This window comes from Berghia stephanieae, chromosome 3, assembly GCF_034508935.2.
Source record: "Berghia stephanieae isolate SIO BIC M18660-M18661 chromosome 3, UCSD_Bste_1.3, whole genome shotgun sequence".
NCBI lineage: Eukaryota > Metazoa > Mollusca > Gastropoda > Nudibranchia > Aeolidiidae > Berghia > Berghia stephanieae.
In genome coordinates, this window is record NC_088362.1 from 95,669,330 (window position 1) to 95,690,899 (window position 21,570).

Sequence of the window (21,570 nt, forward strand, 5' to 3'; positions counted from 1 at the left end):
TGACTCGAAACAATTCGTAATCTTTTTTTTCCTTACTAGTCCTTTCATCAGACCCAAACAAGGAAAACTTTGTGAAGCATCTTGTGTTGTGAGTATCAGTTGTATTGTTTATTTATTTATGTTTATTTTAAATTCATTACTTATGTATATTTTGCTATTTTAGTCAGCTTAGTATTATTTACAACAATTAGTAGTTGATGATATAGTGTAATAATAATTGAAATGGAAATGATACAGATATCCAAGCACTGTAATTCTGATTTCAAATTGTGAAGCAAAATGAGATAGATGCGACTTAGGCATTTTAAATTTATCTTTAATTGTTTCCCGTAGTTCGTAATTTGATCAGTTGATGTGTTGTCCATGTCATTGACTTTTTGAATAAGAAAAAAGAAAAACTTTGATTATTAACGGTGTTAATTGTTATTCTTTTGTGCATTAAAAAAATCTTATTATGTTTGGTAACAAAGAACTTTATAACATTATTAACAACATTAGCAACATTATAATAAATCTTTTTTTTTATATTGAGTTAAAAAAAATAAAATTGAGCATTATATAGCGCAATATCCACTAAATGTGCTCAAAGCGCTTTACAAGGGGTCCCTGATCAACAGCAACATTTAACATGTAGGACGGGACATGACGCCTGTTAGGCGATATTACAATTTTTCGGACAAAGAGAACGCTGATAATGGCCAGGTACTCATTTTACACATGAGTACGGTGAGAGAATATGAGTAAAGAGCCTTTTCCAAGGACTCAACTATGCGCCAAGCGCGAGGCTCGAACCCAGGACCTTCCGATCTGAAAGCGAGTGTCATACCACTAGACCACATAGCCGAGTTATATATTTTGTATGAATGTTTGCCTTACCATTGAACATAAAACAGAAATCATATAACGGATTAAGTACCTTAATACAATTGTATTGTTCACAATGTCCACTCCAGTCCTTTGAGCGTGTTGTGGTCCAGAACATCCTTCATGGATTGTCTCCTAGTTTGTGTGAAGCAGTTCAAAGTGTGTCAAGATGGAAAGTTGTACAGGCTGCCTTTCCTCATTTAATGCATGCATGCTCATCACTCATTACTGCATGTAAACAGGTAAGATAAGATAAGATAAGATATACTTTATTGATCCTGAATAGAAATTATTATAATGTAACACAGCATTCATCGTATATTAGCACAGATTTATACACTGTTATGAACTAATTGATGAAAATACGTAGCTAATTAAAAGCAATATAAACATCAAATATAATAAAATAAATAAAATATCCATAAACTATACAGCAGTTACAAGCAATGCTATAAAAGTCGGACATGAAAGTAGAGTAGAGTTGTAATAATGGATTTGTAATGTAACTAGAATTTTGAAAATAGATTGTGAAGGATTGCACATAGCCATCCCAGGTTGATAAAAAGTAAAAATAAAGCATGGTATTTGAATGTATAAATAAATAATAAATAATTTGATTTGTTATATAATCTCTTGAGTTGAAACATGCAAAATGTTTTATATTGAATAATAAAGAGATAAATTTGAAAGAAGATGAAACTCTATTGATCAAATTAATATATCATTTTCTATTTTTGGAATCATGTAACTGATCAACAGTTTACAAAGTTCTTTGGCCGTGGCATTTTGAAATTACATAAATCTGCAATTTAAAAATAACATTTAAATAGCAACATGATACTGATTTTTTAATTTTTCAGGGAAATGTCAATAATAAATTTGGATCAAGTGAAACAAAACTGTTGTACACTCTACACTGGATCTTATTGGACGCAGCCTCGGAATGTGAAGATGCTGATGCAGAAATTGTACGAAGTCCAGATAGGAAACATGAATCAACACACATGCATTCACTCAGCACTGTCCAGTTGTTTGTCTACCTTTTTGCCCCACTCTTACATCTGATGAAGGTGAGGTGGTATTTAAATGTTGCTTTCCCCCCCCCCTAGATTTACAGAAAAGCTTTTATTTAACTAAACTCAATAATCAGTGTGAACAGAAATTTATATGTATGTACTCTATGCATTCACACAAAATAAAGTGTTTTGAAAGAGTCAGCATTGATTTCTTAGAAAATGTTGTTTTTTAGATCATTATTTCTTTATTCCTACCCCCAGTGAATTTTGAAGTTTGTCCATGAGAATTTTGTCCATTTTCCACAAAATTATTATGATGAATGCACCCACAATACTTAATTTATTCTCTACTGGGCCTTGATGAGTCATATTTTCATTTAATATAGTATGTTATGTGTACTTTTTGTATAAGCAATTTATCAATATCCGATACTGCCCATAATTCTGGGTGGGGATCCTGACCTCCCATAGCGGGCAGGGAGGTACATACTGTGTCTTCTATACCCTTATATCTGTTTTCCAACATGCTTTCTGCCTTTGTCTTGGAATGAGAATACTTGGTTTTGTCCTGGCTGGGAGGGAAACAGTCAAATGCATAGTTATTGTTTTGGGAGATGATATTTTTTTCCTTGTAAATCATCTCTCTGTTATGTATTATTATTTTTATTTTGAATGTATAATGTAAGCATTTGAGTGTGTTCCTCTTTGTTGGATTTTGTGCTTGTGTCTGGATGAGACTTTTAGGTGATTTCAAACTAAGTACATTGTTGGTATGCTCTTGGAATCTACATCTGATCCCTATTTGTTTTCAGTTCCCCTTTGTCTTACTTTTTCTTGGGTGCTTTAATTGTAATTCTAGAACTTTTTACTATCCCATTTTCTTCCTTTTTACTGGCGCTGATATAACCTAAATGTGTTGCAAACGCCGTAAAACCCTTAAAAACAAACAACAACTGCCCATAATTAGATAACAATTCACACATGCTTAGGTTTGGTAGTATGTAAAGTGTCTTATGCCAGAGCTATGAGATCATTGTCATCCTTTCAGTCACTGACTTCACTCAACAGTGCTTGTCATCCTTTCAGTCACTGACTTCACTCAACAGTTCTTGACTTTGTTACAAGATAAGATACTGTATCTCTTAGCCTGTCAATTTAGAAAAAAAAAAATGTTGACAAATGAATATTCAATAATCATTCCTGCCATGGTAGAAAAAAAAATAATATAAATTTGGTCGTCTTCCTCTTTAAACGTTTAACCCTTTTGTGACTGGAATGTTCTGATCTGTTTGATTTGTCAGGACTCGGACTTTGAATCGCTCAAACTTGAAAATGGTCTCAGATTGTGGCAGCCATTATGGGAATATCAGCAACCCGATATTTCCTGTTTTGCCACACCGGTCAAGCCACAGCGCAATGTTCTAAAGGCTCAAAGGAACCAAGTCAAGATGCATACAAATGCTGCCAATATTTATGTAGGGAAAGGTATGTAAATAAACCTTAACAATTTGTGTGAGAACAAATATTACAAGTTATGAGAGAATTGGAAGGCAATTAAACTTTAATGGTTTACACAAGAACACAACAGCTTCAACTATTTTTGTGGGAAAAGGAAAAGGTGGGCAAATGAAAACTCTGCTAATAGAAGGGCAAAAAAAAATTCTGCAGATTGCAAATATTTTTGTGGGAAGAGTTAAGTAATAAAACTTTTACAATTTGTGAAAGAACAGATGTGGCCAATATGTAAGTGGGTAAAGGAAAGCAATTAAATTAACTTTTTGTGTAAAAATAAATGTTACAAATGGCTATTATTTGTAAATGATAATGCAAATGTTTGTTGTTTGGTACAGGTCATATTCGAGATTGTTTTGTTTAATTTCATTCAGTATTTGAATTTGATTAATAACCGAAATTATTCACCACTGCAGTGTTTTAGTTTTGCTTTTTTAAAAAGTCAGTTTTTGTCATTTTATTACAACTTTTTTGTTTTAATTTTTGAACCAATCAATCTAATTTGGGGATTAATTATTCCTCTTCTGAATTGTAATAAAGATATTCTATAAAGGAGATAAGAGAAGTGCTTTGTCTGTAAAATATGAGTTGAAATGCTTTTGGGTGCTCATTAGAAATTTGTTAGCTAGTTTCTTTATCATAGTTTTAAAACGCTGACCTCAAACCCCAAACCGTTTACAGGAACGTCAAGGGAAAATTTGGTCTTCTTGTTTGATGAGCCCAGTGAGAGAGCCAGTCCAGATGAGGCAAACAATCCAAATGCTCCGCTGGCTCGCATGAGTGACATCTGTACCCTGTCCACAGCCGAGTCACAAACAGCTACCTTAGAAATGATATGTGAGAACTGTAACACTGTCATTCCTATGCAGGTCAGTTGGATTAGATGCTTTTATTGTGAGATATTTAATAATTGTGCTCAAAGCACTTTACAAGGACTGGGTGGGGTTCACCGACCTCCCATAGTGGGCAGGGAGGTACTTGCTGTGTTTTCTATCCCCCTGTATCTGTTTTCCAATTGCTTTCTGTCTTGGAATGAGATAACTTAGTTTTGTCATGACCCTGGCTGAAGTCCTTGGCTGGGAGGGAAACAGTCGAATGTATAGTTATAGTTTTGGGAGATGATATTTTTTTCCTTGTAAATCATCTCTCTGTTGTGTACTAATATTTTTTATTTTTAACATATGATTTGTAAACATTTGATTGTATTCCTCTTAGTAGAATCTTGTGCTGGTGTCTGAGGAGGGGAGGGTTGATGGTTTCTGCGAGTGGTCAAAACTTACAACCACAACACTGAGATACCAGTCCTGTGTGAAAAGGTCTTTGAAGTTATTTTTTGTCCACCAATTAAGGGACTGGATTTGGTAGATAATGCAATCAATATGTGATAAATGTAAATCAAAAAAGATAAAAAAGCTATGACAGAAATGACTTACTTTTAGTACTTGTAAAGAAAATCTGCACGACGGTGTCTGAAAATCTTTTTATAATTTGCTTTTTGAAATCTAGAATGGCATCTACTTCAGGTTTGTGAATTGACAAAATCAGCAAAGAATTTAACCGCTTCTGTTTAATCGAATTTCACAAGAAATTTCTCACTCACTTAAGTGTGCTTAAACAACATACATGTTCGGCAGAAGCTATAGGTGTTGTGAAGATGAGTTTTAGAAGTTTTGTGCTTTCAGTGAAGCTAGTCTGCAGGCCAGTATCAACAATGGTAGACAGCAATTTGATTACAAAAAGTGAGTATCCCTATGCCCATTATGTACATTGTTATACACATCAGTTCAGATGGTCAACATTTTTATCAACCTCTAAGTTTTAAGACCTTCCTTATAAATTGTATTTCATTGAATACTTTCCAGAATACAGAATCAGGAATGTCTTGCCGATGTGGCAGGAAAGACAATCTGGTAGCATTTCTGCCAGACTCCAATAACTATGCCTTCCTCAAACTCACCAACACCGTGGACAAAGATTACGTCAAACAAAAGTTGGCTTCTGCTGTCGCAAGTAGCACACGAGCTCCAGGAGCTGTCGACATCCTTAGTGCCAGCTACCTGGACGTGTCCGTGCTGAGATGTTTGTTTTGCCTCAGTTGGTCAGAGGATGGAATTTACTGGGCCCTCAGGTCAGTCAGAATCATTTTCTCATTTTGGATACTGTTATGTCTTCTTTTTTTTATTCACTTTTGATGTCTGATGTCATCCACTGTTTTTCTCTTGTTAGCAAAGGCCATTGCTCTGAGAACCCTGGTTGGTGGGCAGGGGGTACATACTGTCTCTTCTATCCCCTTATATCTGTTTTCCAACATGCTTTCTGTCTTTGTCTTGGAATGAGATTACTTGGTTTTGTCCTGGCTGGGAGGGAAATAGTCAAATGCATATTTATTGTTTTGGGAGATGATTTTTTCCCCCTTGTAAATCATCTCTCTGTTATGTATTATTATATTTGTTATTTTGAATGTATAATGTAAGCATTTGAGTGTATTCCTCTTTGTTGGATTATGTGCTTGTGTCCGGATGAGACTTATAGGTGATCTCAAACTAAGTACATTGGTGGTATGCTCTTGGAATCTACATCTGATCCCTATTTGTTCCCAGTTCCCCTATGTCTTACTTTTTCTTGGGTGCTTTAATTGTAATTCTAGAACTTTTTACTATCCCATTTTCTTCCTTTTTACTGGCGCTGATATAACCTAAATGTGTTGCAAGCGCCGTAAAACCCTTAAAAACAAACAAACAGCTCTGTGGACCCATTCCTGTGTCCCCTATCTCTGAAGAAAGTAATAATTTTTTTGCATGATTTGCAATGACATTGCTGGGACTATGCCTACTTCAGCAGCAGTTTCTTATACAAAGATGAAAGACTTCAGTTTGTTCTTAATTTGATCGGGATAGATTGGTTTCTTAGATGTAGCTTTTCTTCTTTAATTTTACACAGAATTATCTCAACATTTATCACATTTGCATTAAACAAGGACAAGTGTTGAAATTATTCAGTACTTGGCACTCACTAAAATAGGACTTATCTTCCATCTTCCAACCACTGTGCCACTCAAATTGACTGGTTCTTACACTGCCATTATCTCTGTTTTTGAGTCTCTTCTGATCCTTTTACATCTTGTTATGATATGTGAAACCCTCTGCTCTTCATCAATTTTTTGCAACCCTTCATTTTGCTACACACACTCAGGATTTAGGATCTAACAATCAATTTTTGCAAAAAAATATTTGGGGATGAAAATGAAATTTTGGATTAATGTCAACATATTATTATTATTATTATTATTATTTTGTTTCTTTTCTTTTCATAACATCTTCTGGTTAATGATTTATCTTGTATAGTTAGTTAATAGAACTTTATTATCTTTTAAAAAAGTGAGCAAAAAAACAACAAAGTTATTCAAACAAAGCAAATGGATTGTAAGTCATTTATAGTTTAATCATATCTAGATTGTATCAGTATTGAAAGTATTAAATTTTACTGCATTTTCCTCCCCCAGATACATGCATCAAAGGATCTTAGAGGTATGCCAAGAGTTTACATGTGGTGATGGCAAGGAAAGATCTAGAAGTTCCTCCCTGCCCATCCCAGACTTGAACGTCTTACTGGCCCCGGCTAAAGGGCCGATGCAACACGGCCGTGCTGACTCTGGATCTGGTAATGCCACATTACTTTAAGGATTGGAATTCTTATGCTCAGGGTGGAGAAATTAGTGTGGATGTTGTAATATTAGCTCTTCTTGTATGTATCATTGCTAAAATATGTCAATGATATTAAATAACAAATTCATATGATGCGACTTATTATGATAATGAATGCTATCTTATCCACGAAAAGTTTTAGCATGAAGAGGAAGAAGAAGAAGATAAATCACAAATGCTTATCTTACTTCCACCCAATGAAATAAAAAAAGCATGATTTTTTCTTTTTTTGATCATATATGTCAATGTGTCCTCTTCAGTTGATGTAAAGTTTACTGCCTTTTGTTTTCATGAATGGGCAGTTGAACAAATTTGTACAATTTCCCTACATGTTGAATTTCAGAAAGTTAAGTAGTGAAGTTTTTTGTGACGGTTTTCATTAGATCTTATTTTTTTTTATACAGGTTCCATGACTGGTGTTGTACCAGAAGTATCCAGCCCCACCATAAAACACGTGCCAGGCCTTGAATTAAGACGTCTGGCCATGACGTCTGCTGACAATATCCCAATGCCTGAGCACAGGAAGGAACCGCCATTCAAGAAAATCAGGGTGGCTGAATTCAAGCAGTTTTTTGACACGAGCAAGTCATTTTTGAGAAAGAAAGACACAACAGAACACGAAGGTGATAACTTTGTAATTAAGTTCTGTGATCTATTTATATTGATAAGGAGTTGCAACCTTTTTTAATTTAGACCCATGGCAATGGGAAGTATGTATAACATAGCACTTTGACAACATGGGTGATTCCTGTTGACATCAGACATCTTGTTTGATGAATTATCTATATTTCTTTATAGAATGCCTATCTTATGATGTCGTAGTGAAGGGGCATAATTAAAAAAAAAAATTTAATATCAATAATTAAAAAAAAAAAATTAATATCAATAATAGGAGGCAGTGGGTCACTTTTCTTCATTCAATTTGACTTAACAAATCTTCTTTGGTTGTCTGATGTAGATATCTATCCACCCTTTGGAAATGGATATTTCATTACTGAACAAAAATGAATATTACTCTTTTAATGAAATACGAAATACTTAGCACAGAATGTTTCAGGCTCAAAATCCTATGATAGCCAAAAGGAAAAACAAAATGGTGATATTTCACGTTAAGTCCAGGTCAATGGCAGAAAGGGTGTCTGGATGTCCAGTTCTGATGAACAATGATGATCATTTTTTAATTGTTTGTGTTCTTCGCCTGAAATGTCTCTTGTTTTTTGGTTTTTTTTTAGAACTGCAATTTGCGGCTTAGTATTCACTTTAACTTTGATATTGAGAAAACCAGCTCATTTTTAGTCAAAAGCAACCTTAAGACTTTGTCATCAATTTTTAACTTTGGCAATCAAAAGAGCGTGCTCTACTTCTTATAGATGGAAACAAAATGTTTCTGATTTCAGCTGTTGGCTATTTAAAAAACAAAAATACCCCCCCCCTCCCCAAATATAACAAAAACAACAAAAAACAAAACAAACTCTAACATATTTTGTGTATTAGCTGTTAAACTTTTTCACTAGCCATTTTTAGATGAAAGCAATTGTAAAGTGTTTTTCCTGGCAATATGTCCATTGTTCCCTTTCCAGGTAAAGATGACGGTGGAGGGGCAGCAGAGCCCGATGGAGATTCATTAAGGCCAGGATCTGCCTTGGGTCATTTCAAGGATCATGAAGAAGATTTTGGACTTAATGCTGCGTAAATATAATATTTGTTATTTCTGTCAATGTTATCATTCATTTGATGATGTCCCTTGAGGCATTTGCCCGAGTGCTTCTTCCTCCAGTATGGCAGTTTTCTTGCTTCATCACTAATCAATCACTAAGATGGCACTAAGATGGAACCGACTGGAATAATAATATAAATCTTTATTGTCCTCAAAAAAGTGGCAATTTGTCATTTGGTTACACATTTTAACAATACAATATAGACATAGACACACTCACACTAGTAACATCGTAGTCATCGAAAAAAAAATAAAAATAATAATAACAATGACAAGATATACTTAAATACATAGGCATTTGTTATATTCATTTATACACAATTATGCCACCTTGGTGTCATTTTTGTGAGCTGTCAAAATTTGAACATAATGATAAATGATTTGCCTCTATAATAATCAATTAAAAAAGATTAATCTCTAATAAGCATTAAAAAAAAAAATTCCCCTCCAATAAACATTTGTCCAAATCTGCAGATCGTGTCGTAAAAGTCTCCCGACTCTGGTTCAAGGAGACAAGGACTCTGTGGGAAGCAGCAGTCAATGCAGCGTTCAGGACTCGTCCGCTTCCTCCCAGGCAGACTTTCAAGGTCGCAGCAGTCTCGGTGATGCTGTTCGCAAGCCGATCATTCGTATCACGGAGCACAGTCCCGAATTGAAGACGATCCACACCAAGTCTGGAAGTGCCACATTACACCACGGCACTCAGTTAGATGGTAAAGCAGACTTATCTACTTGAAATTTTAAAACTTGTATTACTCAAAAGGTGGGGAGGGGCCGGGGGAATTTGTGACTTATTGCATCAGCAGATGAAAACATTTAGATAGAGAATTGAATTTTAACTTTATCATCATAACAACATTGAAGTTTTATGTAGTTGAACAAATGACATTCACTCTCCCCAATGAATTCATTTCGTCTAACTTAAATTTTGTAATTTCAATTTTAAGTTCACTTTCTAAAATAAGGCTCAGCCCCCGTAATACCATATTGAGACAGTTGGTCACAAATAGTGATAATTATACAAATTTGAATTGAAAATTTGCCATCAGTTGGAATAAATAACACGTGAAAGTCCTTAATGTCTATGCTGTGGTACAAAAGTTTCCTTTTCAACTAATTCTATTGAATTAAAGAATTTTGCAGCTTATAGTTTAATAAAATTGTCATAAAAGTATGCTGTAAAAAATAGTCATTTAGAGCCACGAATCTCTTGGAGCTGGAGTTTATTTTTAGTCCCTTTAAATTTAAAAAAAATACATAAATTGAACTTTTATATAGCGCAATATCCACTAAACGTGCTCAAAGCGCTTTACAAATGGGACTCTGGCCAACAGCAACATTTAACATGTAGGACGGGACATGACGCCTGTTAGGTGATATTACAATTTTTTCGGACAAAGACAACGCTGTGAACGGTCAGGTACTCATTTTACACCTGAGTACGGTGAGAGAATGTGAGTAAAGAGCCTTCTCCAAGGACTCAACTATGCGCCGAGCAAGGCTCGAACCTAGGACCTTCCGATCCGAAAAGCGAGTGTCATACCACTAGACCACATAGCCGCCTGTAGTGTTAAGCAGGTAGTCGTAATTGCTACCCTTGGACAGGATGTTGGTCGCAGACAAGGTTGATCTACGGCCCAGCTACACAATCACTGCTGGGTGGGCCAGGAGTCAGCGTAACATTTCGACTCCACCTGGAATTCATATGATATAAAATGTCCCTTTGCTTGTGAGACAAGTATGATTGAGACAATTGAGTTGTAGGATCCCTCTAAAAGATGGCAGATGTGTTTCTATCAATAGAAACATTCTTATTACATGGAAAAGTGTCAAAAAATATAGAGAATAAAATATCAACAACTTTATCTCTTAATTTAGTTGAGAAGTTAGCGGGATAAAACGTGACATAACCTGTATAAACTTTGACAATGGTGTAGTCATTTTGGGATAGCTTGTAAGACGTTGGTTCAAATCCATCAGTTTTGTCATTTTTTTCTCTTTAATATGTTTATTTTTTTCATGTTACATTCTTTCCAATATTGACAATACTTATTCATTTTCTATTTTAAAAAGAATCCTAATAATATATTTGCCTCATGTTCTTATTCATAGTTTTTCGTCAGAAAAAATGTGGGTTATAAGATTATTAAGGTGGAATGAAATCCAGGAAATTATTTTAAAAGTTTTTATTTATCTAAAAAAATCCCCAAACAATATCTCTTTCTTTCAATTCTTTTCCCATTCATTCCAGATGACAATTCAGACCCTCTGCCCAGGAGTTACACGGATTCCAATATCGCATACAAACAAGATGGAGAAATTGCAGAGGTATTTAGATCGTTCCACAATCAATAATTTGTTCAAATGTTTCTGTTTTGTGAAAAAGATATCATTAAAGGATGAAAAAATAAACAAAATAGTGCACAACAAAAAATGATCCTTTAAAATAGAGAGCAACGGTGATAATTCTGTTGTGGGGTGATGAACACATATTTGTATCCATTTCTTCTCACAGCTTTCTCTTCCTGCTTCTCTTTTCCTTCTCCTTCTCCTCCTCTTCTCTCCTCTTCCTCCTTCTTCTCCTCTTCCTCTTACTCTTTCTCCCCATCTTTGCCTGCATATAAATTTGTTAAACCAATCTTTCACCAATATTGTCTTGCACTAACCATTGCGTTCACATTATATCGTTTTGGAAAGGTATCTGGCTCCAAGTATTACATCCAAGAGAATGGACACATCAACTACAAAGTCGTTCTTCGAGCCCTCCATTTTGTGGCCATGAATGAACACTCCCCTCGTATCTGTGAAGTCCTCCTTAATCTTCTCAATTGTCTGCTTGATTTGGATATAGTGGAATGTCGTTCTAATGAACCAGCACCTTCTCCCACACAACCCAATTCAGATGAGTCCAAGCTACATGCCACGTCTGCGAGTAAGACCTTTTAAACCATTTATTTTCTTTTGGAAGTGTTTTATTTTTTACACTTGTTTTTACTGTTTTTACATAGAAGATCCCTGTCGCTTGTCTATATGTTTTTTCTTCCAAAGTTGTCATATAGTTGTATTAATACCATAATATATTGGCTTACAAAAATCTTACCTAGTAGTTGATAAATTCTATGTCAGAATGTAGGCCTGATGACATTATAATAATCTAATAATACTAATTTTTAGTCCTTTATAAAGAATTCTGTAGCTTACATTACATTTGGACACTTTAAAAAAATTCCTGTTTTGTGGTTTGTCCAGAAAGAATCAATCAGAAATATGTGACATATATTTGTCATGGACACTTTCATTTTATTTAATTTATTTAGCCCTTGATATTTATCACACAAATATTCCTCTTCACTCTCACAGTAATGTTGTCCCTCATAGCCATAATGTCCGTAGAGGCAAAGTTTATTCCAGTTTCTGTAGCAATTGTTTACAACCCTCTTTCAACTCATGCCCTTTTATTCCTTTGAATGCCCAGACCACAACCACACAGACAAGACCCCTGGTCAAGGATCGACGACACCCAATAATAATAACAAAGACAAGACTGACTGGACATCGTCCAAAGATGAGCTGACCACACATAGTCTGGCCATGGATAGTCTTTTCCGGTAAGAAGTTTTGAGATTTTATGTTTTTGGATTTTATTTTGTGATCAGGAAATTGGCAGTGCTTGCAGCAGCATAGATCATTTCATTTCCTAAAATACAATGTGTCTGCCATTATTCTATATTCTATGAAATGCACTAAAATTCCTAATTAAATTTAAATCTCCAAACTGACTTCAACAATTATTTGCTACCCCTTTGATAGGATGTGCTATTCTATTACAAAGTACTGCTTGGTTGAGGGAGAGAGAGAGAGAGAGAGAGAGAGAGAGAGAGAGAGAGAGAGAGAGAGAGAGAGAGGAGTGTGAGAGAGAGAGAGAGAGAGAGAGAGAGAGAGAGAGAGAGAGAGAGAGAGAGAGAGAGAGAGAGACGGGGTGGGGTAGGAGAGAAACTTTTCGGGTTTAACAATTGAGTAATGATTTATCTCACTAATTATGGTCTGTATCCTTTTAGGATGTAATCCCCCACATCTGGCCATACAGTGAATCTCTGAAACTCCCCAGCTAGTCAATCACGCCCTATGTCATTCTCCTCTATGGTCTTCCTCTATTTCTTCTTTCCTCCATTATTGTTGTTTCAACGGTCTGATGTCTTTAAATGTGGCTGAAGTATGTAATTTTTTCTTCTTCTGATAGTTAAAATTAAACCATTATACAATAATGTAAAAATAAACCCGCAATTTGAATAGTTTAATTTTATTTGTTTTCAACTATTTGTTTTAATCCAGTATCTACAAAGCCTTAGGCTGTCCCCATGGCTGTGGTGATGGGGTTGTTGGGCCACAAGGAGATCATCTTAGGGTCAAAGGTCAAAACTGCCTTCATAGATTACACAGGATTCACCCAGTACTATTCCACAAGTTTTTGCGAGACACCGTCAAAAAGCGCCCCCTTCAGGAGACAGTAGATTTTCTTCATGCTTTTCTTGGATTCTGCATTGACCCTGCCTTGCTTGTCCAGTCTCCAAGTAGTAAGTAGAGATGATTGAGTTATTCAAGATCTATTGTCAGATTTATAGTTTTTCTTGAATTTTATTCATACAAAATGTCCCATTGTCACACAATGTGTACTCCATTAACATTAATGCAAATGTTGCTGCTCGAAGCTCGAAGAAATAAATAATAATGTGAAGTTGAATGTAAGCTTCAATTTAATTACAAAAACAGATCAAATGCATTTTTGTAATTAAATTGAAGCTTACATTCAACTTCACATTATTATTTATCAATTAACTTTAGTATCCAGATTTGTACCATTCAATTTTATCATTATAACTTTGAATAAAAGTGTTGACTTTGAAATGAGAAACAAGTAATTATTTTTGCCAGATAACGACAGAGACTTTGATATATTTCATATTTTCTTTTACAATGCCAAGCACAATTGAGAATTATTAACGAAACGTTAAGTGCGCTTAAGAAATTATTATTACAAGAAATGCCCCAATTTCGATCTGGATAAAAGATTAATTGAATGCAAAGTAATTGACGAATGACTTATACCGTAACACATTAAATCGCACTTCATTTTTAATGCCATCTGCAGTTGACTTACTACCAATATTACCTTATTCATAATTCATAATTCACTTTTCTCTCCAGCCCAGAAAAAGTCAGTTTCTCAAGAAAACCTGCCCAAGAGTGGCTATGCCAATAACTTTGGCCACAGCATTGGAGGTGAAGGTTACAGAGGGGTGGAAGGGGTCATGATAGCTAACCTTGCAACGCCACTCGTCTCGCGTTGTGTGGAATGTGCCCATGACCTCTATGGCACAGAAAATATTGTAAGTCTACCTATTTGACATGGATTGGTGATGGTGGCGTTGAAGACATCCTTATATTATCTGTCAAGAGATGAATGGATAACATTTCAGATTAACACGTGTGTTCTTGGTGTTTAGTGCATAATCTTAGACTCACATGAAATGAAATTAGATCAAGTGTCTCAAACTGGCGATTTAGCACCTTAGGAAAGGCACATTTTCACCTCTAATTTCCTCTGTCCATCCAGCTGCAAGTGAGTAGCTGGATTAATCAGATGCAGCAGAAAGTACTTGATGATAGAGAAGCATCCTAGCCAAAGAATAGCAATTAGTTGTTACCGTCCATTTAAAGTTACAAAAACTAGGATATATTAATAATTATTAGGATTAGTATTAATTTTTTTTGTGACGCGGATTGCCCCAAACCCTCAGTCTCAAATTCACAGATAACTTTGATTCCACTATCAAGTCATATTATTATGTGATAATCTGTGTTGTTATCGATGACAGGGTTTGTTCTGTGACCTACGCCAATTGATGGCTTACATCAAGGAGATTCACGGAGGGACGTTTCGTCGTGTTGCTCTGAGTGGACTCCTTGACTCCCTTCAAAAACTGCGAAGGGAGAGCGATGCCAGGAAGAAGGAATTGTCTGTCAAGAAGGAATCCAATATCATGTGAGAAGTTGGTCTTTAGCTTTTTAGAATCATGTCATGTGACACATGGATGTTGAATTATCCTGGTGTCTGTAAGGTGGAAATGAAATATTGTGAACTACTACTGTTTGGACAAGACAATGGTTTATGGGGGAATACTTTCTGTCAGATCTAACTCAGACTCAGCTATCCGATCCTTGCCAGTTAAACAAGGAAGGGGTTGGGGTCAATAGGTCAAACCACTGACTTGACAAGAGTTTGAAAAGGCCCGTTTACTTTTCAGTTGGTTACTGTATCAACCAAGATACTGGGTTCCAAGTGAATAAGGTATTCCACTTCCACCCAGGGTACCTGGATTCAAGCACAGTTGTCGACTTCTCGTTTATTCCTTGAGCAAGAAACTTTACCTCTATTGCACATTTTACTGTGCTGCATTGTGGTTTATGCTTGGGTTACTCATATCTTTTCTTTCCCCAATAAAGACCTTGAAGAGAAATGTCCCTTGAGGATGGATACAAGCAATTTTATTTTTTTTTCATTTTTATTTATTTATGATTTTAAAAGTTGGGATGATTTATCAACATTCTGAATTTCAAAGAATGAACTTGCACCAGAGCAAATATTCAAGAAACTGTCAAATTGGTATTTGTACTATTTTACTTACAAACACACACACACACACACAATACACACACAATAGACACACATACACACACACACAAACACACACACACATACACACACATACACACACAAACACACACACAATACACACACACAAACACACACACACACATACACACACATCCCAATGACACACACACACAAAGACACCTGTACACACACACACATACAAGCACACACGCACACACATACACACACACACAAATAAAATAAAACAAGAAACCCTCCCCCCCCCCCCCCCCCCCCCGATAAAACAGAAACAAAACCAAACAGAAAAAATAAACCCAGTATACTACACTAGCTAGCAGTATAGCCCTTTTGAGATCACCTTAATGTATGGAAAATGGTTTTGTAATATAAAATTCAAGGGTGCTTAGTGGAGTCAGTAAAGGTGTAAAAAAAATAGAAGCGCCATACACATAAAATTATAAATTTGTAATTAGATAAAAAGGAAATAGATTTAAAAAAAAAAAAAGAGAAACCAAAAAAAAAAAAAAAAAAAAAATTAATAAAAAGAATCCAACAACAACAACACAAAACGAAACAAGAGACAACCCCCCCCCCAAAAAAAAAAAAAAATAAACCCAAAAAAAAAACAAACAAAAAAAACAACAAGAAACTCCAACTAACAAATAAAAAAGAAAACAAAAACGAAAAGGAATAAATAGATAATAATAAATAAATCAAAACAAAAAACCTATCAAAATGGCGGTTGTCTTTCATTCGTGAGGTGAAATAAAAAAGAAAGAAGGATAAAACAAAGTAAAGATGATTCAAATATATTGAAACAATGCAAAACAACAAGATAAAAAACAAACAAAGAGGGAGGAGCAAGAGGAGTGATGAAATATAACTTAAATCCCAAATAATCTACAAAGACGCTTTCAAAATATGGATGGCTGATGTGTATATTCGTCAAGATATCATTACATACATTTCTCTCTTTCTTATGAATTTTCAGGACGACATCCCTCAACTCAGAAAGTGGAGATGAGAGAGAAAACAACAATACTCTTCCTGTGAAGCCAGTCAGTTTGGCAAAGGCTGAGGAACCCACCACTCGTCGCAAGAGTCGTAAAGGATTGTTTCGTAGCAAAATCACAAAAGTCAGCAAAGTGAGGTCCCATTTTATATTACATTTTTATCATGGGAAAATTTTATGTTGCTATAACCTGATATTATAAAATTTTACCCTTTCACTCAGAGAACTTTTAAAAGTCACGTACGTTGGTTTTCATCAACTCAGGTTTTGTCACAGCCCAAGTTGTTGATGCTTTACTTGAATCACTATTGCTGCTCTCTTGGTGAAAACTGTAAGATATTATTTCAGATGAGAATGAAATTGAATCTGCCTTTAACTTTTATTTGAATGCCATTCGTAGATACTGTCCATTATAACTGGAAAATGAAAAGGCTCCATTAGAAAAAGAATAAATAAAAATAAAATAGGACAAGCATTCGCATTTTCTTTCATTTTTTTACTATTATTTCAGAACATAAAAATACTTCTGTGTTTTGTTAACACATCACATTTTTTTTCAGCACTGAATGGATCTTATTTTCCTTACATGAACACTTTTCAAAATGAACATCAGCTGGCATTGATATGTCTTTGTTTTATGAAAACAACTCATTGTATATTTTCTTGTCTTTGTAGTGTTATTTTTAACACTGACATTCTTTATACATTTCATTCTTTATATGTTTCATTCTTGATACATTTTTGTCCCAGTCCCTTATGTTCCAGTATGCTGCAAGTGATTCTGAAATTCTGGACGAAACTTCCAGCAAAAGTCCTCGTACCAGCATTTCAGCAGCAGAGGAAGATTCCCCAAACTCCAGCACAACTCCAAGGAGGCGATTCAGCAAGCTCAATATCGGTATTTTTTCCCAGTGATCTGTGACCACAATTTTTCTTTGTTTTATTGCTAAACATTCCATTCCAAAATGGTAATGATGACGTCAAAGGGTCAAAGGGTCATATGAATTTTCAACATGAGACTGACATTTTGTCGGTCTCATGTTGGAAATTCCTATGACCCTATATAACATCACTTACTTCATTGTAACCATTTTGGATTTCATTAGTATTTTTATGAAAGAAAAATACCATGAGTAAATTAAAAATACTAGTTTTGTAGCCTCACCTTTTTTTTTTTAGATTTTATTTGATGATTTGTGTTTTTTAAACTGTTTGACTAGAAGGAGACAGCATTGGCATTGTGATAGTGAATTGTTTTGCACTCCTTCTTCGTCCTATGGACTTGTGTGTGTGAATGTGTTTTGGTTTGAAGTGATTTTTTCTTCAGACTTGTTTTTGTGGTTGTCTTAGAAAATGCCATGTGGTCATGTACGTACATCTGTTTTAGATTTTTAAAAAAATGCAATGTTTTAACAATATTTTCCTCATTAATCTTTTCTCTGTCATTGATTTACGGCATGTCTACACATTTTATTCACCTCAAGGTCAGTCCTTAATAGCTGAGTAGATGCTCAAATCTTTGTGTCTTCTTTATGGCTTTCACATTCCTATTAAATATGTTGTGTTTGTTTATCCGTACATATATTTTTTCATAGCACAACACTATTGACAATATGTAAACATCACAATGATTGCTGTTGCAAGTGAACAACAGATCTGATGCTTTTTCCCTTCATATTTCGTTTTTATAAACATCACTCATTTAGACTGTCATTAAAAAATTATGGATTTATGAAATGAAAGATATTAAGAGTTATAACTCCCAATTTCATACACAAAAATTCCTGTATGTGTTTATGTTATTTTTAAAAGTACAGTTGTGAGCGTGTAAGAAGCAGATACGTATCTGTTCATTAATATACATGTGTGATCAATTTGTGTTGCAATTATGATAGCATGTTTAGATACCAATGAAGGTCTCACGATCTTAAAAGTATTCTAGTGTTTTCTAAGATTCACCAAGGCCAAACATCTCAGAGTAAAATTCTAAATCGCCAGCCAGACCTAGTCTTCAAAACTGTGACTTGTTTTTCATCTCGGGGAAACTACTCAAACTTGAAACATCACGTTTATGGTGCCAGAACTTATTCCATTTTTTTTTTTGGTTGAAAAAGGCAATGGTGGGAATCCAGTGCTTGTGGGATCCTGAGCTGGTTTCAAACAAAATACACAAATTAATTTTAATTGCTTTTCCAATTTCCATCTGTTTTCGGTTTCATCAAGTCCCCCATGTCATTTTTTCGTGGGTGATATTAGCAGAGATAAGCACTAAATTAAAAATATTTTGATAAATACATTATCTTTATTTTTCTGACACTGATATAACTCAAATTATTTCATGTAAAACATAAAACAACTAAACCAACCCAAAGGGCGCTAGTCTTTAACCAGTCTCTGCAGGTCTATACATCTCTACATTGCCACTCAATAATTGCTGGTTGGACAAAGAGTTTTGAACAAAATGCTTGTGTTTGCGAGTCCTGTGCTGAACCAATGAAGTTGACAGACTCATTTGAGAGCATAGAAATAATATCTTAGATATACATGAAAATTTGCCCACCCAAGCAAACCTTCCTCAAATTTTTACTTATCTTGATCTTTTCCCATTAAAAAAATCACTTTGATCTTTTTATATCATTTTATGTATGTCTATTCGACATACTGCCATTGTCTAACAACCAAAATGATTTATTTATTCTTTTGCCTTAGATAAGAAACCCTTTACTTTTTTACCCCATCTTATTGAATTTAACCTTTGACCCCGCTTCATAGTGATAACCAGCAACTTGGTTTGTTTTAGACTTTATCCTTTCGACTTGCTTATCATTTCTTTACAATCAAATATATGATTTCTAATGTACCAAATGCCATTATGTGTCTAATTATAATATCTACATTAGTCATGGAGACATTGCATGCATTCTGGGAAAAATGTAAAACTATTGTTTTAAAGCTGATTTTTCAAACCCTAGATCTCTTAGCTCTCACCCTCGGACCATACTTTATCATGATTTGTTTATTTATAAAATACATGAGCAAGGAATCACAATTCCAGTATTATTTGCCAGGTACTTATGACTGGTTCTTGCTTTTAAAACAACAAAATCAAAATAACAATCCTGTAAATATAGGCAACAATATTTTTTATATGAAGACAGAACGGATCATATCGATGATAATGTCGTCTCCACATTTACATTCTGAAATTTATCTCACGAGACACTGAGGCAAAACTCAAACTACTGGTGTATCTCGCTGTAACCCATATTAGCCATGGGGTCAATGCTAAGTTTTGGAATTTTAAATGTTTAGTTGGAGGATAGATCATTGTGGTCAAATTATTGGAGGTTTTGTTTGCAAGTGAATTGAAGCCTCACCATATCGACTCAATGATGGCAGTTGGTACTTGATTAGATTGTTACTTTCGCTCTGTGACCTTTTGGATTTCCCCTCACCTTAGTTTAAATTCTGTATCAGTTTTAACTTTATCTTACTCTCGACGCTAGCCTGTCCTTTGCATCCCACTTGTCCCTTCATCCAAGTCTTTATAACATGACTGCAAGTCTTGCTTAACCCTTCACCCTTTCCCCCCGTGTCGTCTTTTGAAATGGATGTATGTGCCAGAATAAAAGGTAACAAAACCAAACCAATGGACCCCCCCCCTACCCCTCAAAAAATGCAACCCCTGACTCCCACCCTCACCCCCAAATATTGTTACTCATTACCAAAAAAAAAAAAAAAAGATTAACTACAAAAAGAAAAATACAAAACAACCACTTCCCAAACCACAATTTAAAATATAAAGCAAATCAACCTTTCCCTTCCCCATTACCAACAATCAATAAATGAAATAGATAATAAAAACCTGTTGAAATTTTAAATAAACACAAATACCACCACCAAAAACAAAAAAAACCATCAAAACAAATAAAAACAAATCCAGGTATAGTAAAAATTTATTTTATGGGTATCATGAAATAAGTTTTTGCACTTTTATTTTTGGAATTTCCTCCACATGAACTCCCAAGTGCTATTGGGAACTCACTTGAAATTCCAAGAATCCTGTAATATGCGACACCTAAGGCTATTTAGATAATAAAATAGAATTTGAAATGTTGAATTTCTAATTAAAATGCGATGAACATCACTTTTTGACATGTTCATTCATTTCTTTTATATTGAATGATATGAAGAGTTTTCATAAATTACTCTTTATTTTGAAAATTTGAAAAATGAATGACGGATGTTTTCTATGCGGGTGAGAAATATATAGTGCAAATGCATTGAAATAATTGTGTCCTTGATGCTCGGAGGCACTATACAATTTCCTCGTATCCGTTCACTCTTTCATTCATTCGAAAAAATATTTTTAATAGAAGTAAAAAAACTAATAGAGAGATGCAGAGGCAGTCGCTATGAAAGGTTTGACATGTTCTTGTGAACACATGAGGGACAGACAGAACCCCCCAGAGAATTTGTCTTGGGGATATTTTAATTTCCTACTGAATGGAGGTGGATGATGCAAGGGATCAAAACAGGAAGTTGATGTAAAGTATGGATTCTGGGTGGGGTTCCCAACCTCCCACAGTGGGCAGGGAGGTACTCGCTGTTTCTTCTATACCCTTATACCTGTTTTCCAATTGCTTTCTGTCTTTGTCTAGGAATGAGGTTACTTAGTTTTGTACTGACCCTGGCCAGAGTCCTTGGCACGGAGGAATACAGTCGAATGTATAGTTAAAGTTTTGGGAGATGATATTTTTTTTTCATTGTAAATCACCTTTCTGTTATTCACTGTTATTTTTTTTTTAATTTTTAACATTTGATTTGCACTCATTTGAGTGTATTCTTCTTAGTGGGATCTTGTGCTGGTGCCTGGGTTAGACTTTTAGGTGATCTCAACATAAGTACACTGATAATGTGCTTTTGGAATCTACATCTGTTCTCTATTTGAACCATTCCCTTTTGTCTTACTTTTCCTCAAGTCCTTTTAATTGTACATCTAGAATGTTTTCACTATCTAATTTTCTTCCTTTTTACTGGTGCTGATATGTCCTAAATGTGTTTCAAGT

At 34.9% G+C, this 21,570-nt stretch overlaps 1 protein-coding gene across 5 annotated transcripts in view; it reads left to right on the forward strand.

The window, feature by feature from the left end:
• LOC144968908 (protein unc-80 homolog) overlaps positions 1-21,570 on the forward strand; it is a 105,817-nt gene that overhangs the window by 3,674 nt on the left and 80,573 nt on the right. For all 5 annotated transcript variants that reach the window (XM_078907748.1, XM_078907749.1, XM_078907750.1 and 2 more), the window contains exons 3-20: positions 40-88; positions 954-1,106; positions 1,725-1,934; positions 3,182-3,365; positions 4,074-4,261; positions 5,255-5,520; positions 6,895-7,052; positions 7,501-7,719; positions 8,677-8,785; positions 9,288-9,526; positions 11,065-11,141; positions 11,511-11,745; positions 12,289-12,421; positions 13,146-13,387; positions 14,019-14,200; positions 14,690-14,856; positions 16,481-16,634; positions 17,252-17,399. In XM_078907748.1, coding sequence (XP_078763874.1) covers positions 40-88; positions 954-1,106; positions 1,725-1,934; positions 3,182-3,365; positions 4,074-4,261; positions 5,255-5,520; positions 6,895-7,052; positions 7,501-7,719; positions 8,677-8,785; positions 9,288-9,526; positions 11,065-11,141; positions 11,511-11,745; positions 12,289-12,421; positions 13,146-13,387; positions 14,019-14,200; positions 14,690-14,856; positions 16,481-16,634; positions 17,252-17,399 — 3,113 coding nt within the window. The remainder of the gene's footprint in view (positions 1-39; positions 89-953; positions 1,107-1,724; positions 1,935-3,181; positions 3,366-4,073; positions 4,262-5,254; positions 5,521-6,894; positions 7,053-7,500; positions 7,720-8,676; positions 8,786-9,287; positions 9,527-11,064; positions 11,142-11,510; positions 11,746-12,288; positions 12,422-13,145; positions 13,388-14,018; positions 14,201-14,689; positions 14,857-16,480; positions 16,635-17,251; positions 17,400-21,570) is intronic.